Source organism: Pezoporus flaviventris, unplaced genomic scaffold (assembly GCF_033815535.1).
Source record: "Pezoporus flaviventris isolate CSIRO_AGI_PZ_B2104156 unplaced genomic scaffold, CSIRO_AGI_Pfla_v1 ptg000015l, whole genome shotgun sequence".
Classification (NCBI taxonomy): Eukaryota; Metazoa; Chordata; class Aves; order Psittaciformes; family Psittacidae; genus Pezoporus; species Pezoporus flaviventris.
In genome coordinates this window covers 34029363-34052130 of record NW_026892563.1, presented here as the reverse complement: position 1 = coordinate 34052130, position 22768 = coordinate 34029363, and the positions used below count along the sequence as shown (strand labels likewise).

The window sequence follows — 22768 nt, the reverse complement described above, 5'->3', positions numbered from 1 at the left end:
GTATAATTAGCTATTGGACATATTCATAGGGTTGTCTGAGTGATACAAATCCAGGAAACAACATGAGAGAGAACTTGTTCTTTCCTGATTCATCCCATATAAAATGCAGAGGTGATGGAAAAATGGAAAGAACAGTTATTGGTATTTGCATGTCCTTGCCAACTGGGATCTGTACTTACATAGCTATTTATTTTCTAGCAATTTCTTAACTGGTTTGGGAAATACACAGTTTGAGAAGCTGATCTGAAACAAATGTGTGTGTATACTCCTAATACATCAAATCCTTGATGTGGAATCAAGTGATTTACCTAATGACCTTTGGGCCATTTCCTGTCTTATCAGCTGGGTTCTCCTAAAAATGTGATGGGAATTTATTTTCTAATCTCCTGTATAGAAGGATTTACAGCCACAAGTAGCAATTTCATAAACATGCATACATTCGTTTCTTAGCTGTTTACAGGCAGCTTTTATAAACATGGTCTAAAATCATTTTTGTATGCAGACTAAGCCAACATACAGGCACATGCAGAGTTATTTAAATTCAGTGTGGATGAACCAGGGTCTCTAAATCACCTATGAGGATGCTGATCTGGATCTAAATTTCTTGGTGTAGGATCATCTCGTGAAAAACAAATATCAAAATGCAGAGTGTGTTGTGTATGAGCTCAGAGCAGGGTTTGGTCTGAGCTCTTCTTAGGAAAGAAGCTGAGAATAAGATACTGTTGTAAACTTACATAAAGCTTCATTAAGGTATTCCATTCTAGACCCACATAATTACAGCCAGGCCAAGTGCATTGCTAGCATTAAGGTCAGCAACTAATACTTTTGTTACTTTGTCCAGTTTTAATCAGTTTGTCAAACTAAAAGGCCTTATCCAAAAATTCCCATGCTGGATTTGAAAACTGATTTTTTATTTTGTTTTAATTACCAAAATAATTGATTCTTTTTTAAAAATGTTGAAGCTCATGCAATTTTGAGGTGAAAACGGTGGTTGGAGGGAAGTGGAGAAGGATTTGAAGGAGAGGAATGGAGGTAGCTTTTTGTCCTGAGAAATGCGGGTCCTTCATATTGAATAGCTGGGACCTAAAATTTGGTGGGAAATACCTACACTATGCCAGAGATGCAATTTCTTTGCTTGTCCAAACAATTTTTACTAAAATTAGCCAAATATGCACCTGCCTAAACAAAGAATAAATCATCAATTCATACATCAGAGGGACAAGGTAGAAGGCAGGTCTCACGAACTTGGGAAATGAGCTTCTGCACTCCTGCTGCTGTCATTCTCTTGGGATGATGCTTGGTTACTTCAACCAGTTTTTCTTGTGCTAATATTGTGGAAAGCAGATAAATTGGGAATAAAGAAGCAGTCATCAGCTCAAAACATCTGACGCAGCCAGCAGCTGGAATGAAGAGGGGCTTGAAGCACTGTCGCAGGCTGGCAAAGACACATAGGTGAGGGTAGGAGAAAACCTAGCTGGAGCTGGGGAAGGGTCAGGAAATTACATACACAGAAGAAAAAACCTGATGAAGAACACTCAGAACAAGGAGCTGTAGTGAAGGTTATATGTGACTTGTACACAGACTTGAAACAGGGTATAAAGACAGACTTCAAGGTGAAGAGAGAGAGAGACTAGAACTGAATTTACTTACTCAAACACTAATGGAACCTGCAGGTCCTGGGAAGGACTAGGAATAGGATAATAGCAATGGCTTGGGAGAACTGGGCAGAAGAATCTCTGCCCATTAGACATGTTTTTATCTCTAGCATCTGGAAAAGTGCTTTAGATTCTTGAGCATGTCTATTCTTCTGCTGACAAAATATGTTTTCCCTGCCAATAGGTCCCTCTGCTTGTATCATGGAATTCCTATGTGATGCAGTCACTCATTTACATAATTATTAACAGGTGGTTTTGTGTTCCTTATTTTCTGACTTAATATTCTGATTTGTACAAGTGATGAATATTTTAATAACTGCAACTGAAATCAAAATGAATGCTAAATTTTCCCCCCTCCTAAAAAAACAGTGACAGTTTTGTGTTTCAGGTTGAGCATGAAAATTTAGCAGATACTTCTTCCTATGCTTTCTTAGCTCTCCATTGCACCTCAGAGAGGAGCTATGAAAATAAGAGAATTGTTTATAAAGCATTAAGATGGGTGCAGTGGAGGTCATGAGGAAATTAATAATTCTGCCTTTGAAGTGAAGTTTGAGTAGTCTGACAGGAGGCCACCCACTAAACGGAACAACTATAGCAAAATATTAAACACCTGCTCACTAAATGAATACCAACAGTCTAAAGATGTTGAAAAAAATAGTGTGCCATCGTATAATTGCAGCCAGTCCCATAAGGCATAGATAGGAAGGGAGTGATTAAAGGGCACACAGACAGCCTTAGTTCTGGCTCTGAGGTGCTGTGTGCTTGATTTTGCAATGTTATTAATATTCTTTTAATGTTATACTATTATTATTACTATATTATCATTACTATTGTACAATAAACATGGATATCCAACCCACAAACTCAGCTCTGTAGTTATCAAGACAAACTGCCTGAGTCAGTATCTGGTGCCATTTACATCTGTGTGAATTTTAAGTAAGTTTTTAAGTGACATTATACCCTTCAACTTGCTGAGAATTAAATGTGAAATGTAGTGTGTAACCAGTTTTAAATATCTTTATAATAAATCCCTGTCTTGAAATACTGCTTCATATAAACCCAGTGTTACAATGGTTTGACTAGAAGAAATAATTTATGACAATAAAAGTGTGGTATGGCTAGGGGAGGACAGAACAAAATTCATGCAATCCAAAGGCAACTTGGAAACTAACCCCAGTGACATCCTCTCAAATGAAATTACCGGTACTTTGAGTTTGTACCAGTATAACTGAGATCAGATTGTGGCTCTGCATCTGGATTTTAAGCAGGCCTGTACAACATTATGATGATTAATAATATTTGTAGCTGTGCAGGCTAACATAACGAGGGTAAACAGGACTTATTATTCAGGTCTTAATTTAGTTTTCCATGGTGAAGTTAGTGATGGGGATCAGGGAAGCTCTGACCTCTGTAGACATAGTCCACGGTTGGCTGAGACTCATAACACAGAGTTTAGTTTTCCTATGAATCATAAAGATATTGATTATTGCCAAAGGCAGGATATCTCCATTGGCAGCTCATACATCGCTAGGGCAGACAGGAGATTTTAGATCACACTCTGTGTATCCGGGAGTGCAGAGCCAAAACATTCACAGAGAAAGGCATGGCCTTGGAGACCTCTCTGTTTGCGTGGTGTGTGGGTAGTCATTGCTAGCACAAGCTTCCTTCTGCTGGCACTGAGCTATCACATGAGGGCCAGATGCGACAGCCCTTGGCTTTCCAGCCTGGAGTCTTCCTGGTTCTTTATGCACATCATCAGTTCCACTTGTGTGAATTTGTGGAGCTCAGCCTCCTTTCTTCATTCTGTGAATCGGTAAACGGAAAGATGCTGAAAAGTCAAAAGTGTTCATTTCAACCCTCTGACTCACTAAGGAATTTTAATATCTCTTTTCAAGAACGGCCCACGTTTCTCAGGCGACCGATTAACCAAGTGGTGCTGGAGGAGGAGGCTGTGGATTTCCGGTGCCAGGTGCAGGGGGATCCCACACCCACAGTCCGGTGGAAGAAAGATGATGCAGACTTACCAAGAGGAAGGTGAGACCAACATTCATGTTCCCCACACTTTCAAATTCCAACTCTTAAGTAATGCTGGAATCGCTCCCTACTGCTTATAGTTTGTTATTTGACATTATGGCCAAAATTTATTTCCCATAAAGTGGTCTTTGGCACCACAAAACCTGTTCCAGAGCCAGCTGAGCAGGGAAACCCAATCTGGGTTGAGTTGTCCAGATAATGGATTCCTGTGGAAGGAAGAAAAGTGATGTGTAGGTATTGCAAACAAATGGGCGTTCACTGAATTTGCTGGAGAAAGTAAAGATGTTTTAGGAATGTACTGGTGATAACAGCCTTCATAATAACGTGCTGATACTAAAGGGAGAAAATTTGGCTGCAGAGTTGCAGAGCTGTTCCATTGTGCTTAGCAGGATGAATTGGAAGCAGAGTGCTGTGGTAGGCTCTGTTGGCTTCTTGGCTCATATCTCTTCAGTCTCAGAGAGAAACCTTCCTCTTGAGGAATCAAAATACTAGGCTAGCAGAAGGGGAAAACAAAGTTGAAATCTGGAACAGGCCCTTTGTGTTCAAGAAAGATTCATTTAGTCTGGAACGAATGTGGAGAAAATTCCAAAGAAAGCAGGAGATGAGAGTCTTGTCATAAGAGGATGTTAAATTATCTTGGCTTCTTTTCACTGACAGAACAGAGTTTGGTCCTTGCTTTCTGGAACTTTTTCTAGTTTTGATGCTGAATCATTATTAGATTAAAAGATGTTAACACAGAAATAGGTCTGGCAACAGGAATTAGAACCCAGCTCTGCATAACGAAACTGATCCGTCTGGCCCTGTGACACCTGACTCACTTTTGCACCATGCTTTTAATTTCAACAGGAGACATGAATAGTGCCTCTTTTTTTCACCCACCACAATTGATTGTTCTTTCCTACCAGGGAAAGACAAAGGTTGGTTGTTCCTGGGATGTTGCCAAAGGAATTTGAAGAAAGGAGAAAAAAAAATCTAAAGCTTCTGTTCTTCAGTGCTTTAAACACTAGAGTTACATAGACTGGCTGTCAGTTGTTATTTCTGATCCTCCAATCATGATCTTAAAAAAGAGTGGCTGCAATGGTGTTTGCGGCTAATTTGTGTTGTTTAAAAATTACATGGCTGTTTTGCTAATTGTATCGGTAGATGTATATGCCTGTAGTACATAGAATATTTTGAAGATCAGAATTTTGGATGGCAGGATGAGTTTTTTTCTCTTTGTTTGCCATTTAACCATGCATTGTAGCGTAGTCATAGTAAATACATTGTGCTTCTGTGATTTGTTCTTACTGCTGTGCTACTTCTGTTGTTTTAAATCATGTCTACTTCTAAATCTTATAAGCAGAAGTAATAGAAGATGAACAAACACTGCCTTTGATTAGGTTTAACCTTTTATTAGTTTTTTTCCAATGACTATGTTCCTTTGTTTTCTTTTATATCTGACTGTGAAAAACATAGTATTGTGGCCTTAGGGGTAATTTTTACTGTTCACTCTTGATGTATTTGTAAAGAAGAAATGTAACAGGAATCATAGAAAGTTTTCACTGGGCTTTTAACTAGAAGAAGAGAAGGTTCATCAGATACATTCTGGTCATAATCAACTTCAGACTCAGAAACCACTCACAATGTTTTGCAGTGTTTTTGCACTGCTCTTTAACATTTTATTAACTTTGTTTCAGCATCTTCAAGCAGACTCTGGGGGTATGTCTTCATTTATCTCTGCTTCCCAGAGCATCGGCGGGGGGTGGGTAAAGAAGGGGCAAGGTTTCCAAATCCGACACTGGAGACCACCTCAGGGAATAGAGGACTACCACTGCCCCTGCCTGTGTAGCAAGTTACCACCACCTGAGCAGCATGGATTGTGGTCATCTAGTAGAGTCCAACATACACTAAAAAAGCAAACACCTCTGATGATCAGGACTTTATGTTTACTTTTCTCAATTGTATTCATTTGTATAGCAAGGTATATGAGCAGAACCTTCACTGTCCAAAAAGTGGAAATTTCCAAGCCATGCTGTATGGTACTTAAATCAAGGAAGATAAACTTGGAACAGCTAAAAGAAAACCTATTATTTTTTTCTGGATTTCTTCATGCAAGCAAAGAAATCTGCTCAGGTGTAGTCTAAATGAATAGATGGATGAGAAAATTATAATATAGCAACTTTATACATTAAGAAGAAAATTTCTTCTTAGAAAGAGGAAATTTTTTTCCTCCTTGACAAAGTGGGGAGGGTTTTATTTTCTCTTTTTTGAGGCAAAACCAAAACTAGCTTTATCTTCTGAGCGCCTGTATTATAAAGATCTGCAGTTAAATATGAATCCCTCAAGGATTGTCCTTTTTAATTCTTTCTGTATACAGAAATTCTTCTGAGCATATCTGTGCAGCTATTTTGTCTTACAGTTTTCAGTATCCATTTTCTTGTTTCTACCCCTAACGACGTTCTTTGCACATCTGTCTGTTTCCATTCTGTTAATAATTTCCTATGGCTTCATCCCTAGATTGTGAGACGCTTATAGTAGCTACCTGTTTCAACAGTTAGTGCACATTTTCAAATGTATCTGTTGTTAGTTCAGCTTTAAGAAGTGTCTAGTTCAGTGCTGGCAAAGTGGGATGAATTGAAATTGTATATGCATCTTGTTTCTGTGATTCTCCTGGTGAATGCCAGAATCAGTGATACTACATCCATAGCCTTCAGAAATCCTTCTCTGTTTTTCTGTCTTCTTTCCTTTTAGGTTTTTTTAGTGACACATGTGAAAGCAAAGAGAAAAGTAATCACAGTAATTTCTGGTGACAAATATAAACAGTATTGCTGCACCGACTGGTGTGTTGAGTAATAATTGGAAAATAATTTCAGGCTTTTACAGTTTTAATTATAAAGGTCCGTGGTGAACTGTAAGCATCTCTAGTTGCAATTGGATTGAATGGGGGGGGGGGGGGGAAAGCAGTTTCTAAAGGAATTATTATGTTTGAAAATACGACTACAAAAAAAAGTAATTTGGCCATTTTGTTGAAGTTTCTATGTAATTATCCAGAAATTTATGAATAACCATGCTTTAAAACTGAGAACAGATGGACTTCAATTTATTCTGAAGGTGCAAGGCTTGCTTCCAAATTTTAGCTATTTTGAATAGATGATAGAAACCGACTATGATAGTCTATATTTTGAATTTAAAACCTTAAAAAGGTTCTTATAGTGGAAGTTTTCAAAATGCCTGGGAAAGATAGGTCTCACTACCAATCAAGGAAGTTACTTGTCCAAGATCTTGTACACCTGACTTGAGGTTTCAAATACTGTGGTATACACCATGGAGCTCTTCTGTGTATGGCTGGGCAGGAATTAAGAAGGTGATAAGAAGGACCAGTGGGAAACAGCTTTGTGACTTATGCTGTTTTCATAGTCCTTTTACTATGAATTTACTGGACTTTCATTATGAATGAATTGCATTCTTTAGGGTAGAAAATTCTTTTTAGAGACTAAGCCAATCCCAGCAAATTAAAGCTCACCAGTAACAATGTTGGTACTACACCAACAGGCTAAAACAAAGTACACTGCTAAGTCTGGGGTGTGTAAAGCTTTTTTCCCAGAAGCTGTTGATTTCAGATCAGTGACCCAAGACTGAAATTCATTGTGAGTCAAGGGTAGAGGTGCTTGGTGTATATTTTATTTTAATTGCTCTAAAAATTCAGCATCATACCATAGCTTCCACAGTACACAAAGGCTAGGGAAGAGTTAATCAAGTATAACACATGTCAAACTACTGGAAGTGAACAGGGTATTGTGCGGTCACCAGTCCTATGCCTTTGGTTGAAATATTAGGTTCACTCTTTCATGTATGGAGTTTCTTTTCATTGCAAGTGACACAAGGAACTGGCACAAAAATTGTACTAAAGCAATTCAGACAATTGTGGTCATGTGTAATGACCAGGACCTATTGAAAATTAAACAAAACTAGTCTTTAGACATTAAAGATTTTTTCCAGCCACATGTTCAGGTGGTTTTCGCTTTGATATCTGCTTGGCAGAACCAGAGATGACGCTTTCCTGCTAAGGAGTTGATGATCTCCTGCGTGGAGAGGAACTCAGTGTGTCCTGGATCAACTTCTGATTTGTCTGCTTTTATAGTCCTGGTAACAGGAAGAAAGCAATATTATTTGAGAGTATGAGAGTGGCATATCTGTGACTACCAATTGAATCAAAATTTGAATGTGGTTTCTACAGCGTTTCATGTCTTCAAATTTTCTAGCAAAGCTGAAGAGAGCAGCTGCATAGCCTGTAATTATATAGCAAGTAATATGGACTTTTTTATCTATTTTTTGGGGGGGGGGGGGAAGTTTTCAATTACAAGTTAAAATTTATGGCACACTGTAATAACTATTCAAACCTCTTACACAGAAGACGCTAGCAGTGCCAGCTCTTTGGGAGAGTGAGGTTAGCTCAGCAAATGTATTTTTCAGCTGCCTTAAAAATGGCTGAGTGGCAATCACATGGGCCTGTTTGGTGGGTTTTTTTTTGCATTCCAGCTCAGAACAGCTGGTTTAGCTCAGTAAATACATCTTTAATGAAATTACAACCTGCTCTCGTAAGCTGCATTTACAGGCACTGTCTGATTAGAGGAATATTGTACTAGAGATGAAAAGTGGCAACTGCACCAGCAGGAAGAGGTGTTTGTTTTACACACCTCTTATGCAATATGAGCGTAGGCAGAGAACCAAGACTGTTGCTTCAGAGCGAAAATAGTGTGTAGTTTACACAAAATATATTGCTATGTGTTAAGAGATTGTAGGTTATTAAATGAAACAAAGCAGTGACACACAGCAGTGAAAATTATAAACAGCACAGTAACCTTTCCTATTTACTAAAGATTAGGAATCTCCGTGGAAAATTATTTGGGGAAATGCATTCTTAATGCATAGAGTTAACTGTATGTCAGCTCCAACAAAAGTCTGTGTAGGTGTTATTTTTTATGTCTACTTCTTGCTGGTTTTAAAACTGGCCTCTTTGTGCCTGAAAAGTAATTGTATACACATGCCTGTGCAGAAATACTGTCTGTCATACTTCTGATAGGTGTGCATTTTCAGTAATTACTATAAGTTCTGTGCTTTCCTCTATGGCTTCTTGTAAGCTCAATACTAAGGGTAAATGATGAAGTTTAAAAAAATATATAGCTGTCTTCCAAAATCTTTGAAGTGGATTTAAATGCTACTGAAAGCAAACCTTATCCCAGTAAATTCAGAAAAAGCTAGATTTTCTAAGAGTAGATAATAGGGCCTGATAACCAGGATGTTCTGCATTTGCATTTCTCCACTGTGGTGGGTTGAGCCTGGTGGGACACCAGGTGCTCATCAAATGTCACTTTATCCTTCCTGCACCTCACCTGAACTGGGGAGAAAAAATATTACAAAAGGCTCATGAAGCGAGAAGGATGAGGAGAGATCACTCACCAATAACTGTCACAGGCAAAACAGAACCAACTTGGGGAAATTGGTTTCATTTATTACCAATAAAAATCAGAACAGGGTAATGATAAAATAAAATCTAAATCTTCACCTTTGCCCCACTCCCTCTTCTTCCCAGGCTCAACTTTACTCCTGATTTTCTGTACCTTCTTCCCACCAGTGACATAGGCGAGTGGGGAATGGGAATTGTGGTCAGTTCATCACATGTTGTCTCTGCCTCTCATTCCTCCTCAGGGCAGGACCGTTGGTAGGCATCTGGCATCTAACCCGGGTCAATCCATCACATCCATGGTCACAGGATAGCACCTGAAAGCCAGAGAGACAGTAATTTTTAAGAATCAACACAGTGCTACATAATTCTATTTGTATTCTGTAGATGGAAGAGTGAGGTATTTAACTACAGCCTCCTCTAGATACAACTAAGGGGCGAATGACCTTTCCATGAAATATGAGTTAATAACACTACAGTGCTGTGTGCTTTGGTATAGCTAATCTCTGTGCAGATTGTAACAAAATGCAGTCTAATGTGTATTGAAAATTAATTAAAGAGTGTGTTTTAGTTGTGTAATGGATATAATCTTTGGTTACATCAGCAAATTTCTGTTGCAATTAATAACAATTAATGGTTTTAAATAAAGGGTCAGGGAAAAGGGCTGTTTTTCATATTAGCTGTATCACATGTACTATTCATCACCTCTGGTTAGATCTAGTGTGATTTGCATGCCCATCTTTTGTTTCCTAAGTGAAAGCATCAAGGAGAGATTAAGTCCCTTTATGAGGAGCATAGGGGAGAAGACTGGATGAACTTAATAGCTTGTCAAAAAGAGACAGTGAATGAAGGAGGTTTAATATGTCATTTGTATTCTTACTTACATCTGGAGGGAGTACAGGTTGTTTTCAGAGGATGTTGTTATCTTGGGTTTAATGCAGCACATCTCTGGCACAGGGCAAGCAGCGGCAGTACTTGCAGAGAATCCATGAAGCCTAACTGAACACAGGCAGATCTCAGTGGAGTGCAGTGTAAGCATATTTTTAGCTGTTATGTTGAATCATTTGAGAAAACTACTTCTGTAAAGCCAGAGATATCATTTAGAGATAGAGAGGTGAAGAGGGGTAAAAGAGAAGCAGGGATTGGTTGTTTTTTGTCTACATAGTGTCAAGATGATGTAGGCCAGTGCTGGTGGGGTACCCCCTTCTGTTATTCTTTTGGTTGAGAATACCTCTTCTCTGATTAATATTTTGACTGTTAGTGATCCCTTCCTGTTCTGTAAGTGAAAACAATATTCCTTACAGTTTTCTGAGGAATGAATAGCCAAGAGGAAGTGTAAATTAGAGTATTTTTTTATGTTTTAAATCCATCAAGGCATGGCCTTGAAGCAAGTCCTGTAAATGCATTGTCCTGCAGTTACCCCAGAGGTCTACAGTCTAACCCAGTATTATCTACCATTCAGTTTGTATGAAATATTAAATGCTGTGAGCAAAATGTTAGATGTGTGGCTCTGCTAGACTGATCAGCAGAGAAATGGTTAATAACATTGACATTTAAATTGCCTTCATGTTAAGTGTCAGTCCTCACTACAGAGCTGAAGAAGAGCTATTGTTTCAGGCAGTCTGTTTGCAGATGCATGAAAACAGTCTCCAGTTGGTTACATAAGGGTCAAGGTTGGGCAAATAGCTTTACAACTCCATGGACAGCAACCATAAAGGAATTGTGTCCTGCCTGCATGTTTTCTCTTTATGCTGTGTGAACCACTGGTGATCTATGAAGTGATGACTGGCAGTGCACTTAAAATAGGGTTGTCACAAGAGAATGTTTTATTTTTGAATTCTCTCTTATTTAGCATCCTAAAATTGTTACATTTCAGGAAATTAATGAAGCCACTAGCAGAGTTCTGAAACAAAATTTAATGCCAGTAGTAGTAGCCTCAAACATGGATTTCTCTGAATTTTCTACTCACAGAATAACTTAATTCTACTTAATGTGGAATTTCACTCAAAATACTCATTGTAGTGCCTAAAAAGCAGAGTATATGAAGTAAAAGCTTAGTAATCACATAGTTTATACATTGTATTTATAAGTTTCAAAATATTGAGGTAGCCTGCTTTCTTGAAAAGTGTAAGATCACTATCATCAGTTTATTAACTATTAAAATTGCAGAATGAAAATGTGAATATAGTTAACTATGCAGTTTTTCTGTAAAACCCACAGAAGAGCAGGAAGAAGGAAGCTGGTGGTTATGTTCAAGTGGGACTGAGATTCAAGAGCTCTGAGCATCATTGGTGCTACTGGAATGACTGTCTTGCAGGGATTTCTTGTGCTGTAACATGTATCCATCCCTTCATGAGATACAAAAGTTTTCATCTCAGTTAAAAACAAGCAAAAACTGTCTGTTAAAATACTGCAAGGTTAAAGTTTTAACCCTAAGAACTACTTTCCAGTTCCTATTGTTAAGTCCTATTCTGAGCATTACTTAACAATAGCAAAATGTACTTTTTAATAGTATAACTTCTGGCTCAACTGCAGTGTTGAAGGCACTTTCATTAAAACATGAACATGACTTCATCTTTAATTAGCACGTCAAGGCTGGTTACTGATTTGAAATACAGGTTAGAAGGTATTCAGTTCTCTGACAAATTTATCGGAATCATTTATCATGCTTAATCATAGAATCGTTAGGGTTGGAAAGGAGCTTAAGATCATCTAAGGCAAATAATAATAGACAGACCAACACTAATTCTGTTTATTTCAAACTACTCATAATCTGTGTGCTCATGTTAAAAAAGCGAATGCATTAAGCCATGTTTAGTGAGTGCAAGATGCCACTCTGGGCTCAGACTTTCTTACTGCATCCCAGCCCTTGCAGTATCATTTCAATTTTAAACAAAAAGGAGATGGACAAATACCAGTGTTTTGCCTTTCTTTAATTTCAGTGGCATGTGCTGAGCAAGTAACCCTGAGAATCGAGGGTGCTTTTCTAACAGATGAATTTATGGCATAGGCATTAATAATGCAAATCTCCCCAAGTGCCTGACAAATGTGTCTCATCTGTGAGGGAAGGGACTACTTCTGGTGATAGGAGGATATGTCTCCATGCCAAGTCATTACATGGTCTCTTAGCTCATACTTCCACCGATGTTCTAGTTTTTGAAATGTGAAGCTCTGTCTCGAACTCAAATCAAATCAGAAGCCCATTTTGGATAATTATCATGTGGTAATTCTGTGAGTACTTCTCTGTTCAGACAGAGATGTGGAGGTAGAAGATGCAGCCTGCATCAGTTTAGAGTCTACTGAGTCACTGATTCCATTTCAAAGCAAATGAAAAAGCAGTCTTAATTTTTCTTCCTTGGTTCTCTCCTGGGTGTACAGCTACTGATTTTATGAGGCACTAGTTACATGCTGTCACATATGGATGTTTGCATGTGAGAGTGGTACCGCACAGTGCAATGCTTCCAGAGAAGTTGTAAACCACTATTTCCTTTAACATAGGTATGGTTTCACAGTGTTGGCCCAGTGACTGTTGTATATATCTTTGATGAGATTTAGGCCATTTCATGGAATTTAGCCATTTTACGGAATGCCTTTATTTAAGGTACAGTGTGGCGTGGGTTTGTGTTTTCTGTTATGGCAGTCAAGAGTGTCCACTATAAAAAATTACAAATAATCTGCAGATCACAACTCATAAAAGATTTTGGAGTAAAGCAGAACCCACTTTCAGTATATTATAAAAATATCAAAATAGTCAATCAGTTATATAAACCTGTATCAGTTATTTTTCTGGTTTGTTGGCATAAGTTCAGTGAACCATTTTATATGACTGCTTGCACATATGCCTCGCATGAAGAAATTCAAGCCAATGTAACATTGCTTTATACCTTCCTCTGCAATGAATGCTGTAGCCAAAAAATAAATGGGAATCTGAACGTGTAGATGTGAGTGGCAGCCATCCTGTCAGCACCTTGTGGATTGCTCCTGGTAGCTCAATTTATCATAGCTGTAAGCAGTGTCTTAGAGCCACCCTGCAACAAGCAGCCTTGATTTCAGGGCTACAACAGAGTAATTTGAGAACAGTGCACGCAAATATGTGCATCCCTCTGTTGCTGATTCAGGTTTTGGTAGTGAGAGAAAAACAGAGACTCTTTTATCTTTGCCTCAGAAAGCTATCACTCACATGGGTTTGTGCTCCTTTATTCTTCCACTTATCAATGCATAGAATGGAAGTGAAAAAAAAACCCACCCTTTCTTGTAAGGGAGTTGGCAGTAGGGGTGACTGCATCACTGATGGGAATGCAGGTGGAGGCCCTCTGTTCTGCTTCTGGATCACACAAGGCTGAAGCAGGTAACTGAGCTCATGCTTCCTGTCTCACTGCAGTTCCTCTCTGGCTCCCTCCATCTGGCACAGAGTCTAGGAGCCAGTGAAAAGCTGTGGCACTATACTGGGAGCTGAAGTGCCAGCACCACAAAAGAGAAGTGGAGACAGAAGCTTAAGCCTCCTTAACTACCTCCTGTTTACTCTGGTTTTGGCCGGTAGCATCTCTCTGTTTGGACTCCCTAATCATTTGTGTTGTGAGTAATCTTGGAGCTTTGTGCGTGTTTTGCAAAACTGCCTGGCAAACAGGCAAAGGAAAATAGAGCAAAGTCATTTTTGTGCCATCCCTAAAAAAAAGGAAGCCTGCAAAGCCTATATACAAAGATTATTCTTTTATTTACTTATTTTAAAGTATGTTTTAGAAGAAAATAGGGGCCCGGTATAAATCGATGTACATTTTATTGAAGCCAGTTTGCAACAGTTAAGATACGACGTTTTTCTCTTGTAAACTCCTGTAGCAGGAAATACGACTTTTTGAGTTGGATTTGTTAAATTCAGTAATGCCTTCTCACAACTTTCAAATACACTGGTGAAGCAAGTACTTTCTTGTATTACCAGTTGGACCTACTTGGATATCTAGGAATTTGATGACTCCAGCTGCAGACACAGTTTTGCTACCTGTGCATGTGAAAGAGATGAATGTATTTTTATGCATAGCTGCATGCACATTTTTGACAATCTGGGAATGCAGGGGTTCTGTGAAGCACTCAGTAAAATGCATACCAAATGCAAAGCAGCACATTGCTAAATCTATCTAAGTTCAGTAATTTATCTTTTTGTTATTCGATAACTGTGGAAGAATGGTGACTGAGTATGGACAGATCACTTTTGAATGGGTGGTGGGGGGAAAATTATAACTGTGACAACCAGTTCAATTCAAGAGCATTCTTAGATCCTTAAGCCAATGCATGAATCCAACCTCAGGATATTAATTTGATATCCTTAAAAACAGTTAATGTGTTTTGTTGTTTTGTGTTATTTGGTTGAGCAGATGGCAATGGTTTTGACACAATTCAGTTTTTTATTTTTCCTCTTTTCTTGCAAAAAGACAAGGCTCTTTTTCCCACTTTGTCACAGCTGGTTACCAATCAATCTCAATTCACGGTACAGTGATGATAGCACATGTTGTTCAGGGGCCAAATCTGATTGGGTTGCATTTTCAGCAGTGTTTCATACGAAAAAAATTGCGTCTGTATGGCAGTGACTGTCAGCATACTATTGTACAACTGTCATTAATCAAAACCAGCAACAATGAATGCATTCATATGTGCCAGAAACTGCCAGATTTCACTCAAAATCACCCAATTTCTATTAGAATTTCCTCACCAGCAGTGTTTTCTCATCTGCTTGTTGTCTGTCTCTTTTTTCCTTTCCAGTTCCCTGCCCACCCCTTCCTTCTCGGTTAATTAAAAGCAGACCTGCTCTAACTATTACTGGTAGAACAGGAATTATGTAACGTGGTGCCCAAAAGTGGCTGGTTTGTATCTAAGGCTGTTTGAAAGACCTCTCCCAGCTCAGTCTGATGGCTGAAGTCTGAGCTGAACCAAAAGGTTAAGCACCTCCAAATGTTTAGCAAAGAGAAGTACTTAAAATCAGTTAGATGGCTATAAACATGTGGAACTGGTGTCTGAGACCCTGTGTTTTTAGCTGAATGTTGGCATTAATTGGCTAGGAGTCAGCAATATTTGGGCAATGTGTCAGAAGGTGTTTCTTGACACTGCACATATTCTGAAGGCATTACCTTCTTAGTGCACTGTCAGAGTTAAGGACCAACTTAACCAGTAAACCCTGGTTTTCTGCCATTCCATCATCGGTCCAAGAGTCTGGTAATATCTCTCTGTGACTGGGATTAGCAGTCAGAGAGGCTCTGATCCTGATTCCCAAGTGTTCAGTATCACTAATCCAGATGAGACTGAACGTCTCCACAAACTCAGGTAGAAGCATCTTGCTATGGGAATAGGAAGCTCTGGGGAAGAGAAGAGATGAAACACTCTTCAAGATGGATGTTTGAGAAACTGAAAACATATTCAGGCTTCACTCCCTGTTACTTCACGGTCCCTTTCTCACACAAGTCCCTTGTGCTGCTGCGGACCAGGCTAAAAGCCAGTTTCCTTCCTGCTTCATCTGTCAAAGCTCTTCACCGAACCGTGGTGACTTCTGGGGACAGCGTGGGTGGAACAGATGCCTGAGGGGCAGCGTTTCAATACTTCAGCACAGCAGATGGTTATAATGTCCCATGGGTCCATCTATATATGAATCTAATTGCTAGATGCCATGTTCTGTCAGGGTGGTCCAATATCCCAGTATGGCCTTGTTGGAGGAGCAAACCAGAAGAGCTGGACCTGTCCTTGAAGTAATTGATAACTGGCCTGAAATAGTGACATGTTTACGCCACCCTCTGTTTCACGGCCCAACAGGAAGGTGATGGCTGTACCCGGCACCGCGTCCTGGCATGCCATGCAGCCTTTGCACAATGTGCATGATTGGCAGGTGCAGACATAAAGGCTGCCGAAGCCTCCAAGGCAGCTGGCTGGCATGCCTGCACCAGCACATTGGTGACATGAAGAAGAGCGAGTCAGCTGCAGCCCAACAACAGACTGGAGGGCCCTGTCCCAGGCTGCCTGCATCCCAGTTCAAGCAAGCGCTCAGGTTCAGTCCCACTGCCCGTCTGATTTTCTCTCGGCAGTGGTAAGTGAAACACAAGGATGTTATTTGTCCCAAAGAAAAGCAATGAAATCAATGACTAATTGTTGCCCAGGTTTATAGCTGTGATTCCTATATCCAGCTCATGTTTATATTACAACAGATCTCAGTTTTCTCATCTTACAGGAGCTGAATGCAACTTTATATTTCTAGTCCCCTAGGGCTGGCCTCATGTCAAGAAAATAACCATTTTTTCTTGCTGCAATTCTATGGTCGCCCAAGGCAAATAACTGCTCCATCGTTGTGGGGTACTGTTGTCATATTCTTGAGATTTTTAAGGGAGGCAATTTGCCTTTTCTGTCTTATGAAAACAGTGATTTCTATTTGCCATTGACTGGTGCAGCGCAGCATGCAAAATGACATAATTTGTGAGCAGGCAAGAAGAAATGTTCCTCAACTGCATAGAGCTGTTGAATGTAGTTGTAATAGATCTGTACTGCTCCAGACACTGCACAGTAAGTTCTCCAGTATTCTCCGCTAGCCCCCTCAATGTCACTACACTAGCAAAAAAAATTGTCCCTAAACATTTGCCATGGCATGTGCTTATTCTTCACCTTGGCATGTCTCTTATTCCTTAGTTAAACCTGAGGTACTGCATTTACATGTGATTAAGCGTAACTCCTAACAAAAAGGTATTATATGTGTTTGTGCTTATCTCTGATAGGAATGGTTGACCTCAATTTGGTCTTTCTAAATGTTTTTGTTTTGCTAATGAATAGCATGTACTTAGTGAATATGGAATGATGTATTGTGGTGAGTGTGAAAAAGATGTCTTGACTTGTCTTTATTCTTAGAATTGCTACTAATGCTCTAATTGATGTTGTGAGCTTTAATTAGACATAACAGAACTTTAAATGTTTCAACTTATAGTATCCTTTGAGTTAAGATGCTTTAAACTCTGTTACCACACAGTGCTCTCTCTACAAACATATCCTACAGGAACCAACAGCAATGTGTATTATGTACACAGAAATAAGCATTTAAAAACAATCATAGAGGCTTACAACATTCCTGTAACTAGCTGCACTGCATTCTTATTCATCAAAACATTTAAGGGTGCTCTTCCATATGATTTCAGTACGTTTGCTGAACAAGTCTACAAGGTCTTCTTTACTGTATAACATAGAGAAAGTAAATTAATTCTTCTGAAGTTATGTCATAAGTGTGTATACAGGGAGAAAGAGTACTGACATCTCCTGCAGTAAAGATATCTCTTTAGTTTCATATTCAATTTCACTGTTTAATGCATGAGAATCCGAAGCTAACTCTAGGTCCAAGGTGACTTGAAGTATCATGGGCTTATGTCTAGAAGAAATGTTGGTGAAAATAATTTTACAAGAAAGTATTTCAAGAGTAAAATATCCGTGCTGAAAAACAGGGTTTTCCTGATTTAGAAGCCAAAGAAATTTCATACAAAACAAAGTCTCCCATTGACATAAATGAGCTTTGGATCAGAGCCTACAATAGTTTGTTAGAGCCTAAAATGTAAGCATGACTTGTACAGGATAATAACAGTTTAACTGAAAATATTTGTCTAGGTGTAAGCGCTCTAAATGCCTCGAGAATGAATGTTCACTGCATGCTGAAGTACTTTGTATTATTTCAAGTGTTATACATCTTCATAGTTTTAGAATTATTACAGCAATAGCAACAAAAAAAAACAGAAAAAAAACAGACAAAGCATAACTGAATTATTTCTGATTTAAGAAAGAGAAAATGTCATTGTCCACCCTTAATGAATCATTTCGTGAAATTGATAAATCTCCTTTTATGTTCCTCTTCAATAAATGTCACCTTCCAGAGCTTAAATATATTTTTTATTGTTTGTAATTGTGTAGTGTCAGATCCTACCAACATGTTTGCAGTGTCCCTATGGGGTTGCTGCTGTAGAGAGAAACTATATATAAAGGGAAATTTCCAAATCAGCAAAAGGTAAAAAGCATAGCTCACATAGTTAAAGGCATGATAAACCTGAGCTGTCATGTATTGATAACTGATGTCTGATAGCTTAATTTTATCTTATTGCTCTAGATCAAGGGCAAAGTGAATGATATTATTAATAAAGCCCTAATACTGAGTGAACATAGCAATACTAATTTTATGTAAAGTTTTTAACTAATGCAGACTGCAATAAAAATGTCATGAAGATTAATGCTTGGTGGAATTATCTAATGCTAGATAATAATTTATCTTCCAAAGTTGGCTCCAGGATAGATTCAGACTGGCATGTTCCAGGTGAGAGTTTTTGTTCATTAATGTTGTCCAAAGAGAGTGTTCTCATTCTTTTTCTGTAACGCAGGTATGACATCAAAGATGACTATACTTTGCGTATTAAGAAGGCCATGAGCACAGATGAAGGAACCTACACATGCATTGCCGAGAATCGAGTTGGAAAAGTGGAAGCTTCTGCTACCCTCACTGTGCGAGGTGAGTGTTCCTGTGGAGGGAGGGCCTGTCCCCTGTATGGATAAGTAAGTTGCTTTCTGATGAAGTGGATCATGTCCTTACCTGGTATTGTCTGGGTTTCACATACCCTTTGCCGTTACCTGAAATGCACTGATTTATAACAAAGGTGAAATCCTGGTCCTGTTTGTGTTTCCAGCAAAATCTGAACTGGCTCCAGTAGGATAGAATCTCCCTGCAGTTAAAGAGCTGTTCCAATGTTGTTGTTTTTTATTGAACAGATGCATATATATGCATAAGCAAGCACCACATAACTGTGAGCATAGACTTTAATATGTGAGCCAGCAGCTTAGGGTATTATTCTTTCTCTAGTCAGTATAAGGAATATAGTAAGTAACCATGTTTATTAATGGCAAACATAGTGCAGATGTGTTTATGTGACTAGCTCTGCCATAATTAAACTCTCTGCCGTTACTCCTTATCTGAAAGATGAACCCTAGCCAAAGGAAAAGAAAATTCTAATTAAATTTTGTAAGTATTACAAGGTAAAGACTAACCTGTTCTCTTCTAAAATATTCTTGGTCTCTGATATCCACTCATTGTTTATGTGCTGCTATTTGATGTGAGCAGGTTTTAAGACCGGTAGAATAACGAGTTGCCAAAATGTCTTTTGTGGCAGTAGATATAGACATGTTAAAGATTACAGGGAAAGAAAAAGTTTCTAGACTAATATTTCCATATGAGTAAATAAAATATAATAGTTATTACTTCATTGCAAAAGATAAGCAGCAATTTGGTACAATGGATATCATGCAGACACTATTTCACAGTTTAGTGGTGCATGCTGATGGTTTTCAGTAGAGCTGTGAAAGGTTAATAAAAACATTTTTAGCTTTATCTGTCCTCCTCTTTTCATACACATTAAATCAAATGTTCAAAGTCTCAATGGATTGCTTTATTAGAACTGGGGTCAACTGACCCAAGAGGCCAGCTTCCATTTCCATCCATTTAATGCATGGACACAGTTCAGTTTAATTTGCTGAATTCAAAGGGGAAAAAAAAGAACCGAGTGGCTTTGCTGGGGGGGAAATGTTAGTATATAACAAAGAAAAAAGATTATTGTGATAATCCATCTCCTAAAATATCACCTCAGTGTTCACTTTAGACAATAAGTGATAATGCAGCTCTTCCCATTTTAAGCTGAAGAAATGGGTTTACCTGCTATATGCTTGTGTAAGAGATTGTTCTTCCATTATGTATTATAAGAAAAATAGTCACTGCAGGGAACTCCCAGATATACTCTCACTCTATTTTGTCACAGGCACAGTCATGGTATCCGACAAACCTGGCAACCAATTCACTGGACTTTATACGCTCCTAGGCTTGTGTCTACTTTTTACATACTGGAGCAAGCCTTGCAGATTTGCTACCAAGAGTTGTGATATAAACAATAGCTAGAACCAAGCAAAAAATCCTTTGAAATCACTGAAGCTTGAACTTGATGAAATTAAGGTGAAAAAACCTGAGGAAATATATAATTTAATCGATTTTCCTGCAGTAAAAGCAGGTTTTCATTATCTTGGATACTCTTCCCCCCTCACCACCCCCCCAGGTTTCTCATTTACAGTCAAATAGATAGTGTTTATCCAACACAAAAGAAACCACAATATTATAAGCATATTAAATGTTCAGAATATGACAGAAAATGAGAAAAAAAACCCAAGAAATTCAATATAGAAGGCCATTACTCTGAATTTTCTGAAAACAAAGGACTGAGCAAACTCACATTGACTTTAACAGGACCACAAACAACAGTCTTTTTAGTTAAAGGAAGCCTTAATTATATATTCTTAAACTTTTGCCAGTTTTGTCCGAAAGCACTTTTACCGTAACCGCTTGACATGCAGAAGAGCAAAACCATGTAGCATTTCAGAATGTACTTTGAGGGCACCTTGCTCCTTGCAGGTGTTATGTAGTTACTACTGCAAACCTGGCAACAACAGCATAATCCTTAGCTCCTTCATGCATGGCTCCATCTTCTCAAAGCCAAGGGATGAGGATGCAGTCAGGAAGTTTGTGTTACAGAGTCACAAACAACAGAATTTGAATTCTGTGACTGAGCCTTCATGCCCTGTCTTGGAAAGATGCATATTCACCCTTATTCCCCATCTCTCTGCAGAAGAAGGAATAAGTCCATAATAGCAGAAGCCAGAAAGTCTTCAAATAGATGATGGGATGATAAGGGGCAGCAGGCTTGAGATAGTTAAACAAAGTGGGTATTGCAAAGTAGAGATAAAGCCATAGAAAGGCTGAAAAATAAGAAAGTCCTTGCATACTGTGTTACGTTTGCATCTGCATATATTGCATTTGGCCCTAGCCTGCACATAAGCATATAGAGCTGGTAAACTTATTAAAAAGAAAAAGGTGTGGGGGGAAATCCCTGTGCTGTTGCTCAGAATGTTGTAGCTACTTCTGCTGCTGAAATAAGGGAAGTTTTGCCTACACAGTTGCAACCTGGAGTCAATTTTATGTCCAACTTTTCAGCTCTTCTGAAAGGGGATGTCTTTATTTTATTAACAGAGGGACTGACAAGCCTCTTCCCGAGCACAAGTATAATGAAGGGCTGTTGCTATAATCAAGAAATCAACTTGTTGCAGCAGCAGCAGCAGCTTTCAATCTTTGTATCAGCCTGAAACAGTATTAAACTGTCGATCATTTAGCAGCAATGTTTTTAGGAAGTAGAAGTTATCTAAGCAGTGATTTGGGAAGTTCTGGCTTGAAATCCCTGCGGCCATTTCAGCCTATTTGTTATATTTTCATCAGCACTGTCAGTGAGGAAAAAGCAGTGTGCTGTAAACTTTCACGCCCTTTATTGAATGAGAAAAACTGTCCTGGGCTTTCTGTAGCCCTTACTGCTGTACTGACTGGTCATGCTTAAAATTCAATTGGTATTTGACTCAGAAAGCAAACACCTTGCATTTACTGGCATGACATTTGGCAGTCTGAGGCTTAAATTAATGTGTTCATCTTGGTCCAAAAGTTTGTGCTAATGCAATGCAATTTTTCTTTTATCAGGCATTAACAATGATACTTGATGATGGCATGTGAAGATACTAAAAATGCTTCTCAGAGAATGGTTCCAGTCAGCTTGTTTAGATGCTATGCTCAAGTAAATGTGATAATAGTGGCACGTGACTAAGCAACAACAGTAAATATTGTACTTAGGCTGTCATTTGAGGGGTTAGCAATCATGGTAGTATCCATAGTAGAAGGTAACATTACACGTCATGCATTCTGACAGATATTCTTTTCTTTTTTTAATTTCTTTTTTATGTTCTCACTACACCATTGTAATGTCAACAGCTCGCCCCGTTGGTAAGTAACCATCCTTCTATCCATTTTAGCATGGCTTCATGCAATGCTTCATCTTTCATTTGCAACAGCATTTAACTGGCTGAAATTAGCAGCCAGTGCTTAATAGTTTTAACTGTCTAACCCCAGGCAAGTGATTTTGACTGACAAAGTGCTTTTTCCAAACTTTGTGTTTTCTGCTGTGTCATGTATAAATGCATTTGCCTAATCACCAATAAATACCAATCATCTAAACAGGGTGGGTGTGATGATACCTAGCCAAAATCTCATTCAGCTGCTTTTAACAGTCTCTTTAAGGGCCCGGTATAAAAGCCATTGAAATCAACAGAGAGGCTTGTTTTGACTTTGGTGAGCTTCTATCAGGCCCTACACGATCAGCTCATCATGCTTTTATTGCATAGCAGTAAAAGCACAGGCTTTGCATGTCCTGTCTTACTTGTATCTTTCAAAGAGTTTTGAAATGAAGTAGTCCTAAAATCGAAGAGGGAATAGAGTCGATTTCTGTGCTTGTTATGAAAGTTCATCATTGCTTTTTGTCTTTGGTCATCTTGGAGTGCATTTTGGAATGCACTGTATAGGATGCAGGCTGTTTGGAATAACAAGTCCAGAGGAACACAACCCTGGATTTTTAATTTTCACACTGAAAATTTTACTTTTTATTCCTATGCCTTTGAAATTATTTCTGAGATTTATAAAAGTATGACTGAGCGTAATGGAAAATTTGTAACTGTCAGTAGCTGAAATTCACTTTTGGTGTTCCGAAATACCCTGAACAGATTA

The 22768-nt window shown here is 38.7% G+C and overlaps 1 protein-coding gene across 20 annotated transcripts in view; it reads left to right on the top strand.

Annotated features, from left to right (window-relative positions):
- Window positions 1-22768, top strand: part of ROBO2 (roundabout guidance receptor 2) — a 1073259-nt gene that overhangs the window by 936175 nt on the left and 114316 nt on the right. For 8 of the 20 annotated variants that reach the window (XM_061453979.1, XM_061453978.1, XM_061453980.1 and 5 more), the window contains 2 exons: window positions 3551-3689; window positions 18513-18652. In XM_061453979.1, the coding sequence (XP_061309963.1) occupies window positions 3551-3689; window positions 18513-18652 (279 nt within the window). Of the gene's footprint in view, window positions 1-3550; window positions 3690-18512; window positions 18653-21979; window positions 21992-22768 lie in introns of all 20 variants that reach the window. The other 12 variants (XM_061453995.1, XM_061453988.1, XM_061453991.1 and 9 more) reach the window with 2 other exon arrangements.